This window comes from Monopterus albus, unplaced genomic scaffold, assembly GCF_001952655.1.
Source record: "Monopterus albus unplaced genomic scaffold, M_albus_1.0 scaffold105.1, whole genome shotgun sequence".
NCBI classification, from domain to species: domain Eukaryota; kingdom Metazoa; phylum Chordata; class Actinopteri; order Synbranchiformes; family Synbranchidae; genus Monopterus; species Monopterus albus.
In genome coordinates, this window is record NW_018127985.1 from 1,777,611 (window position 1) to 1,788,014 (window position 10,404).

At 42.0% G+C, this 10,404-nt stretch overlaps 1 protein-coding gene across 1 annotated transcript in view; it reads left to right on the forward strand.

Moving 5' to 3' along the window:
• pbx4 (pre-B-cell leukemia transcription factor 4) overlaps positions 1 to 9,024 on the forward strand; it is a 26,862-nt gene extending 17,838 nt beyond the window's left edge. Inside the window, 7 exon segments of the mRNA XM_020610289.1 lie at positions 1,389 to 1,509; positions 1,511 to 1,619; positions 2,487 to 2,677; positions 2,818 to 2,953; positions 3,253 to 3,409; positions 6,768 to 6,854; positions 7,481 to 9,024. Coding sequence (XP_020465945.1) covers positions 1,389 to 1,509; positions 1,511 to 1,619; positions 2,487 to 2,677; positions 2,818 to 2,953; positions 3,253 to 3,409; positions 6,768 to 6,811 — 758 coding nt within the window. The 3' untranslated portion in view covers positions 6,812 to 6,854; positions 7,481 to 9,024.
• The last annotated feature ends 1,380 nt before the right edge of the window (positions 9,025 to 10,404 follow it).

Below are 10,404 nucleotides of genomic sequence, written 5' to 3' on the forward strand. Positions count from 1 at the left end.
ACGGGCAAGAAGGAACAAGAAGAGAAGGGGGAAAGAGGGAAAGTTGGACATTATGCTGCAAGAGGCCTTAAATGGTGGAACAGACTCATTTATCATATGACGCTTTGAAAATGCACAAACTCATCTGCTCCATAGCAGTTGGAAACTTTAAGCCAAACTGTTTTTGTCCTCATTTCTTTCACATCTGTTAGCCCTACAGTACAGCCCTGCTCATTTGTTAGCTCTGACTTCTGGCTGCAAACTTGTTTTTCAGTGTGACTCTCTACAAGGAGGAAAATTGGGGGGGTGAAATGCCCATCACAATTCCTCACAGCAAGGTCATGTTTTTAAATTGCTTGTTTTGTGTGGCCAAGAGTCCAAAACCCAAGTTTTAGTTTACAGAGGTTTGTACAGCAGAGAAAGTTGGGGAATTATCACATTTGTTTATCCTCCTCATATTTATTTTTGCTTTTGCTTGAAAATTGAGAGTGAACAATTATCAAAATAGTTGTTTAAAATGAGCCTTTTTCTAATTTCACTAAAATCACTTGTGAATAAATGGAAAAAATTACCTTTGTTACAAACTTTTTTTATACTGGATTTTTTTTCTCTACAGGTCATTTTTTATTTCAGTGCATTGGTACTGTAATAATCTGGTGGTGGTCCTGTGGTCTTGTATATCATTTACCTTTTACAAAACAAATTAACTACCTGTAAATGATCTGTTAAAGACATTCCATTCTGATAGTTCCCTCTCCTACTTTCTGTAGCTGAATGATGGAAAAGCAAAAGGTGCAAGAGGATATTTAGTTAAGTGTTAAAAGCTTCAGGCCCTAAAGAAAAGATGCTAGTCTGTACTTAAAACTTTTCAAGTACCCAAGTGGTATCTGTAAGACTGTGTGTGTGTGTGTATGTGTGAGTGAGAGAGAGATGAGAGCATGGCTGCAGGCTGACAGAGGTCCTGGTATAATACAGTGTTGGAGAGCAGCGACTGATAACTATACTTATGGCCACTGGGGCTCATAGTGACAGCACATGCACTCCCATTACTGGTCCCATGCCTCATGCCCTATCTCTGGCAGCTTGCCACTGAGGGACCACACTGCCCTCTGGTGTTGATTTAGGGAAAGTCCAGGCTCATTGAGAATTCAGCCAGGTGCTCATAGCAATGACTCAGGGGAGAAACCTGACTGGGTTTTGACTGGGCTCCACTTCTGTGAGTTTTAGCAGTGATAAAGCATCTTCCTATACACTCCTAGGACCCAGAGTTTCAGCCTTCTTGAAAGGAAGTGTGTGGCCTTTTGTTTTCAAAAACTTCTATAACCAACAGGTTTTCTCAGCTCTAGAAAGGTGTTGGACATACTAATAGAAACGGGGACTAACTTTCCTGTCTCTCTTCTTGTGTCCAGTGCTGAGTATACGTGGTGTGCAGGAGGAGGACCCCCCTGATCCCCAGATCATGCGGTTGGACAACATGCTGCTGGCAGAAGGTGTGTCTGGACCAGAGAAGGGCGGAGGTTCGGCTGCAGCCAGCAGCAGGGGGCTCACCCACTGACAGCAGCATCGAACACTCTGACTACAGAGCCAAGCTCGCCCAGATCCGCCAGATATATCATTCTGAGCTGGAGAAGTATGAGCAGGTTTGTACTGAGCAGACCTACTGCTTGAATATATACTGTTATTAAATTGTGAAATTAATTCAGACAACCTCATCCCTCTGTACCTGGGTTCATCAGTCTGGTAACAATCATCTTGTGCTAAGAAATACATATTTGTACTGTTAGAATGTGACCCTAAGGATGATATTTCACCTGGGCAACACTATACCACTGATTACTCCTGTTTCCATGTCTTGAGGCATTTTAACTACTATTATCAGCTAGTGTGGGTGTGGTGTTGTTTGGAATAAAATCTTGCACAGGGATTGTCAATCACATGAGAGTATGTAGGTATCTTTCAAACAAACTAGAACAGATGACTTCAACCTAAACCAGTCAGTAAGTAATCTGTGAAATCATCTACAACAGTTAGAATGAAAATCTCTCCTGTATACTCTTAAGTCCCTCACAGTCGATGGGTGGATAAAGATTGTGGCCTCATTATAAAGTATAAAAATTACTTTTGACTGATACATTTTGTTACACATATGTTCATAATTGGTATGAACAGACATGATCTGTCTAAGAGCACATGGAAAAATATTGTCCCGTATCAAGCCAGTGTCACTGGCCTTTGTTATTTAGCTCTGCACACTCTTGGTTCTTAATGGCTCCAGCTGCCCTTTCCTGGTATTTCTGTGATATAGGTTTAAGAACCACTGCTGTGGGCTGTGTTTTATGGTTCAAATGCCACTAGTAACTCACAGACCACAAATAGTACTTAAAGGCAGAGGAGTCGAGCAGCCAAAGCCTGCATGTCATCACCCCATGTCATGGCACTGGACACAATGTGTGCTTGGGCTGTCTTTTTACAATAGCATTCAACTCCTTCCCCTCTCCCTGGTCCAGGCCTGCAGTGAGTTCACCAACCATGTAATGAATCTGCTGAGAGAGCAGTCCCGCACACGGCCCATATCTCCCAAGGAGATTGAGCGTATGGTGGCCATCATCCATCGCAAGTTCAGCTCCATTCAGATGCAGCTCAAACAGAGTACCTGCGAGGCCGTCATGATTCTGCGTTCGCGCTTCTTGGACGCCAGGTCTGTCTGTGTGTGTGTCTAGCTGGTATTTTCACTGTGTGTGTGTGCGTGCGTTAGATGACTGGTTATTTTCTTGAAGGCTGTAGTGATACGAGCATGTTGACATACATTCCAAACATTATCTCATCCCTCTGTGTCAGACGGAAGAGGCGTAACTTCAACAAGCAAGCCACAGAGGTGCTGAATGAGTATTTCTACTCCCACCTGTCTAACCCTTACCCTAGTGAGGAAGCCAAGGAGGAACTGGCCAAGAAGTGTGGGATCACTGTATCTCAGGTGATTTGCTAACACTGCTATTATTCAGGACAGTAAAAGAACACTGTTTCTTTGGAAACTGGTATTGTTTTGGTTATTAAATCCTGTATCACCTGTCTGTTTCCAGACCACTTTCAGCACATATTTTGTAGCATGCTTTAGAGACTTGCATTTGTTTTTTATTTGTTTTTGCTGTTATAAATAAGAAAAATTTGAACTTGAACATCTGAGCACCGTGGATAGATGTTAGAGGTTACAGCAGCCAAATGTGTGCAAAAGAAACACTGCATTCAGATATTTGACATCCATTTCTCCCTCAGGTTTCTAATTGGTTTGGCAACAAGAGAATACGCTACAAGAAGAACATTGGTAAGTTTCAGGAGGAAGCGAACCTCTACGCAGTTAAAACAGCGGTGGATGCTGCCAATGTGTCAGCGCAGGCTAGCCAGGCAAACTCTCCGGCAACACCCAACTCAGGTACCACATGCTCCATCTCATCTACCAGCAAACTCTGCCACTTCTCATTAACAGACTACAGTTCCTCAACATAACTTAGGTTCTTAAACACAACTGAACCTGAGTGAACCACACAGTGAACACTGGCTGACTAGATTGTTCACAGGAAAGCCCACACTGCACAAGAAATGTGCTCTCAACCAGCTGCCTCAGCAGATCATGTGGAATGATTCTGTTTATTTTGCTTGAAATCGGTGATAAAATGTCTGGAAACAGGCAAGGATTAGGAGGAAAAACGGCAATCAGCAAAACGTTTACTTGTTGTGCAATATGATCCAGTGGAAAACTGGGGAGCATAGTTTATCAGCTAGTCAGTTTTACAGGCTAGCTTTGGTGCCTAACAACTATAAATAGCACTTGTTGCTTCTCATGATTTAAATCATTATGTTGACAGACTTGCAGTGCCTAGTCCATGTTTTCTTGAATTGGATCTGTGACCCTCGGCAATATGAGAAACTGTTGCTGACGATGGACCTGATGAAACAGCTGTGTGTACTGAAGGAGCTGCATCAATTGTCAGGCTCACACAGCCCTGGCTTAGACATCCCATGAACTTTATTATATGGCTGTGAACATAATCCTCCTTTCCAAAATGAGCAACGTACACAATCAGGTTTTTCAATACAGATGCAGCAGTGAAATCCTGCTCCTTTACCTGCACAGATACAGCCAGGCATGAAAGCTAACGCTGTTCCTCATCTTGTTGGGGAAACTACAATCAGTGGATGGAGTTTGTGCAATGTGTACATAACAGCAATTCACCAAATGGTGAAATGCACAGTCAAACTAGTGACCAAGACCAACACAGAACTTTACATTTTGGAGAAAATTTGTGTTAAGAGAATTGTTCAAAATTCCTACTTTATGCTCTGAATTTCTGCCATAATGTAAAATCTGAAACTGCACATTTGCATTTCAATTATCATGTCCGAGAAACATTAAGTACACATTGTGTAAAAATAAAAATCTGCAGTCGCATTTTAAGAGTAATGCCCAGCAAACCTCCATTATTATTTCTTGTTGGTGCAGTGTGGGCAGCCTTGGTCTTTGTTTGTCTTTGTCATAAGAGTATCGCATGCTTTTTAACATTCCAAATTTTCTAAACTCTTTAAAATATGTTGGAGCTGTTGTGACACTCATGGACATCAGTTAGAGGGACTTATTGTCAACTTCAAGTACTTTGTCTCAGTCTTTCATATTTTCTTTCTAAAATTTATCCCATTATTTATTTGCTTGTTTAATTGGTTTTGTTGTATGTCTTAACTAGATTTTTGCATCTTGTAAATGAGCTTGACAGCAGTGTAACTCATTTGATTGATAGGTGATTGACAAATAATAATTTGGTGCCAAAGGAGGGACATCTGTATATGTGATTGAATGGCGGATTGAGCAGGTTTACTGAGCAAAGTTCTGTTGTGTAACATGTTTAGTTTTATCATGCATGCATTGTAGGCTACATAGTGTATATTCTCTGAACCTTTAGGTGAGACACTCAGAATCCGGTAGCAAGCTACTGGTAGCTTGTGAGCAATGTTTGCAGACCCCTGTTGTCCATTAACTACACAAGGTATTACAGTCGGTATAGGCAGGCTGATGTGGAGAATGGAATCAAATGCAGTTAAAGTGGTTCCCAGGCTAATGCTCTGCACAGCGGTTTGAGGTATAGTGTAGCATTTAAACCTCTTCTAAGAGAAACACCTCATGTCCTTTACCACTGCAAGACTCCTGCTCCACCTGTCCTTACTGGATAGGCTACAGCCCACGATGATGGACAAATGCCACCACTTCCAGGGAACTGGGAATGTGTTGGTCACATGTAGTTCTCCTGACCTTTATCCAAATCCCACTCTAAAATCCACATCAAAGGGCCAAGCCACAAAAACAGTCAATTAAAAAGTGATCTCCATATTGAATCTGGTTATGAGAATTTAGTACCACTAGTCAGTGTCCATGAGCAGTGTTGACCTTTTAACCCTCTGGCACTGTGGTGGGGCTGATTGGAGATTGGCTATATACTGTATACATTGCCTGCAGGGTCACCGGGGTCATACAGTTTGTCTCACACAGGCGACGCCTACCTAGGCCTATCTTCACTCAACGAGGAGGGTCTCAACATCGCCCCCTCTCTACAGCCCCAGGTATGCACTGAGGACAGCTACAGAGTTGGCCTCAATGCTGTTAACCCAGCCACCCAGATTCCTTGGATGTCTACTCTTACTCTAGCTCCTTTTGACCTTGACCTCTCCTCAGAACCCATCCTGACTTTACCTTTGACCCCATGGACTCCTCACCCAACACAAACTGACCCTTGTTTGCACTGTCCATTTTCCACGAGGAGCTTATTTCTTCACTTGAGACAAACTGTTAGTTTATTAAAAGCAGTTGTGGAAGAAGTACTCAATTACCGCCTGATGTGAATTTTTCACCACAGATCAGTGAGGTCTTATGTATTTTTGTATTAATCTGGTTCTGAAAAGTAACTAAAGTTATAAAATTAATGTGGAGTAAAAAATACAATATTTACCTTTAAAATGCAGTGAAGTATGAAGTAACAGAAAATGAAAATACTCAAAGCATAGATAGCACAAAATTGTACTTAAGTACAGTACTTGAGTAAATGTACTTGGTTACTTTCCACCACTGGTTAAAAGCTATTTAAAATTGCATTATTGCATGTCTCTCTATAGTTATATGAACACATAGTCCATACCTTTATGTATTTCTTGAGCCAGGACATGGGCAGTGTCGGTGCAGAACCCCAGGACCAGTTTAGAGGCATCAGGGCCTTCCCCAGTACTCTTGTACTCTTGTAGCTGTTGCACAGCCTGGGAATATTCCCATAAATCAGGGCTGGGGACTGAATCAGGAACCCTGTGGTTAATGGTCAGTTTCTCTACCTGTAGGTTGTCCTGCACTTCCAACCCTTAAAACAGCTTTGTGTGTTTGTAGTCCTTACTTTCCCTGCCCCTCCACCCCATATCTCCAGGTCATCAAGACCAGTTCCAAGAAGAATGTTCCTCAAAAGCGAACTGTTGTTGGGATAGTTGTCTGTTAATAGATATGTTCAGTTTTGTTGTCTGGAGGGGGATCCACAGATTTCTGCTGTTACACTGGAAACAAATGGGGGACTATGCTAGTAAGAAAGCAGTCAGTAGTAGTAAAGAGCAGCAGAGGTTTGAGGATGTGATCCTCCTTTGTTAAACCTGTGGTTGTTTAGTTAAGAAAAAAAAAAACCTGCTAGTGTAAAGATTTGTGTAGCTGTCTGAATGTTATGCTGACGTTTGTGTTGAAATTTGTCGGTGTATTTTGTCTCTGACAGGTGGATACCCTGCACCGTGCTACACACCTGACGGGCGGCTATGAGGAGCTGTCAGGTAGTGGCCTCTACGCCCCTCATCGCCTGGATGTGAGTACCAACTTAAAACCTCTGTTGTGGTCTGACCAGTGATTAAGTTAGGAAACGTACCTAGTAGGTGTTAATATTGTATGCAGCCTATTCATAAACTATGGCAAAATGAGAATTCTAGCCCAGATAAGTCTTCAGGTAAAATAACTGGTAAAGAATTCAAAACTTGTAACCCAAATCTGAGTGGATCAGAGCTGGACTCTGGGCAGTTCAACACACACAAAAAAAAAACAAAAACAAAACAGGATTGGGATCAGTTTCCTTAAATCCAACTACTAGTGTTTTATAATTGATGTTAGTCAAATTTTATATTATAATGTCCCCAGCCAAGAGTAAACAAGGAGAGCAGTCAGTTATCTAAAGAAAGCACAAAATAAACTTTGATTCTTCATAATGTATTGCTTATAATTTTATTTACTTTTTACATGCATTTCACATGTCCCCCCTCTGAGTCTGTGCCCAGCCTGGCCACCCCCGTCCTAAATGTTTCACACCTGCCTACATACTCCTGTAGGTTACTGTTATATGTTCTAAACGAACAAACTACACGCTAAGTCTGTGTCCGGTCCAAGTGAGCTGGAGTGAGCCGTGTGACAATACCCTCCCTCTTCCTTGTCATTTTGCAGGCTAACAGCTGGCAGCACACCACCAACCCCCCCTCGGTCACCTCCCCTCCTGGTCCTCCTGGCCCTCCTGGCAGCATTCACTCCGACACTTCCAACTGATCCGGTGGCTGTCCACGCCCTCACTTCACTCCCGTCACGGTCTGCTCAGATTATCATCCTCTTTCTCTATTTTTCAGTCGCCCCTTTCTCTCTAGATAGCCATGCAAGGCTGCATTTTCATTTCATAAACACACTGTGCTGGAACACAGGGCAGTTGAACAGTAGTTGGGGGGAATCTCCCACCACTCCACAGCTCCATGTCAGTGCTTGAAGCTCTGTTAACACCGAATGAAAGAGGGATGGAGCTTACTGATGCTGAGACAGACAGAAAACATCTTTACTGTCGAGGATGTTTTGAAAACCACTGACCCAGCTGTGTAGATGATCATGATGTCTGTACATTATGTGTATATGCACGTTAACTTCACACAGTACTCTCGCAGCTTGTCCATGTGCTGTTGACCTCCGCGCCCGACCCTTTGCTTTGGAAAACTGTGTGTGATTGCCTGTATCTCTTTAAGCCTTGGCACCGGACAGCCAGACTGTTGATACGGATCACCAGGGAGCTCTGCTCACCGTGCTCATACCAAAGTGCTGCCCCAGTAGTTGTCAACACAGCTGTTCCTCCGATATCATCCTCCGCCAACTCAACACAAGACGTTCTTGTATCTTCCGGTCTTTACAGCTTGATGTTTCATTTTGCTGGAGATTTCAAAGTGAATAGTTGAGATATGCACAAAGGTGCAAGCCCTTTTTGCAACACACTCCTCAGCTTCTTAGTGGCTTTCACAGTAAGCTGACCTAAAAGATGTGTCAAGCACAAAAGTTAGCATCCTTGTTATGGGTGTCTCTACCTGTAAAAGGGTCGTTACGGGGATCGCTGTTCTAAACCAGGCAGGACAGGTGACAACAGGGCGGGTGAGAAGATGAAAAGGGCAGAGAGAGAGGAGATCTTTGGCTGAGTGGATGTAACTAATAGCCCTTTTTGTTGCTAACCATTAGAGGGTGTTGGTAGACGGCTTGTAGATTTTGCTTCTTGCTTTCTGTCCACTAGTTTATTTGATTATAGGCTATTTTCTAATGCTGTTTCACCAAGAATGCACCAGCCACCACCAAAAATGAGCTCAATAAAAGCATCTAAATGACATTAGGAGAAGGATGGAAAGACAGTGGGGCACTGATGTGTTATTGTGACAAACTGACATGGATTTAGAAATGTCTGTCTTCCATGCATGTGGGACTTGTAGGCGTGATATTGTTTTCATTTGACCTTCCACATTTTTAGCTTCATTTTTATTAACAAAATAAATAAAGGGTATAATTATTACAGTCAGACCAAAAAGGAGAAAGTGCATCATGTATTGCTACGATGTGTGTGTGTCTCTGTGTGGGCGTGTGTACAGTGTTCCTGGGGTGTCTCAGTTGAAATGGCTGGTGCCCATTATATAGACTGGGTGCTTCCAACAGCCAGTGACGCACCAGGTGAGACTCTGCTGAGATCTCCTTCCCATCCTGAAACATCTGCCCCGAGGCAACACACTACAACCTTCTGTTGTACCAAAACCAAAAATACCACATTCAGCGATGTAGTAATGCTACTCTGTGTGTCTACAACTGGTGCACAGCCACCTTTTCAGTTCAAGGAGAGGAGGGAATTTACATTTGTACACGTGTCTCTGTGTGGTATTGTCATGCCTCAAGTTTGATTTTTGGGGGTGGGGGGTTTTGTTGTGGGACTTAATGGAGTGAGGACTATCATCACACCTGTAATTTGATTGTGAGCCTAGAAGGCATGTTCTCCCCGTTACCCATCCTTTAACACCAACTGATAAAACCACAACTCTTGGTTTTTTGTTTGTTTTAGTTTTCTGGCTGATTGGGCAAGGGCTTCTCTCTCTCCTCTGTTACCAAAAAAAAAGAGGCAGCACTGGGTGTAGTTAAACTCTTAACTCGTGTTTAAGACAAACCTGCGGCGTTTTGGGGATATTCATTCTTTGGAACTATTTTATACATTAACTGTTATGTGAATAACAAAGCATTTTGATAGTGAGGTAAAGCCTTATTAAGATTTAAGTGTCAGTCGAGACTTTGTTGAACCATGTTACAGAACAAAACTTGAGCTTGTAAGCTAGTCACATGTGATATCCCACATTTAATAAGTTGTTTTGTTACTCATCGCAGTTCATACGACTGTATCTTATGAATAATGTTACCACTGCACCAAATTATCATGACCCTCCCCCTTTTTCTACCTGTTGTAATGGATGTCACTGTACAGTTTGTGTAATGTTTCAGTATTTTTTCTTCTTTTATAAACTTTGATGTTTGGTTGATATGCCACTTTATTTGTCCTTTGTGTCACAGGATTCACAATAACTATCAATTTTGAATATTATTTAGGTCTTTTGTTACATAACCAGGTGGCAACGTAGGGTTTACAGGAGTAACATTTAGAGCTGTGGAAATACAACTGAGGTTCTGCAGTGGACATTATTTTCTGTTGATTTATGGATCCTCTGCAGTTTGTACCTGTTGTAAAGTCACTGGCCCAAATATTCACCCACTTCTGTTCTTAATTCTAAATCATCCTTGAAATGTGCTAAGATTTATCTATACAATTAGATCATTCCTGTTTTTTTCTTTACATTTTTATAGTTACATAGACCGATAAATTCAAGGAATTGGACGTTCAGATGCATCAGTCTGTGCCGATGCTGAAAACAAAGTATTGAAGTGGGTTATTTTTAATGTAAAAATATTGGGACTATGTTTTTTAGGATTTTCTTCAAACTAACACAAAAACCAATTTATCTACTGTCAGATATGTATAAATTCTGCGAGTGACTCTATGACTTCCACAGCACCAAATGGCTACTTGAACCCTT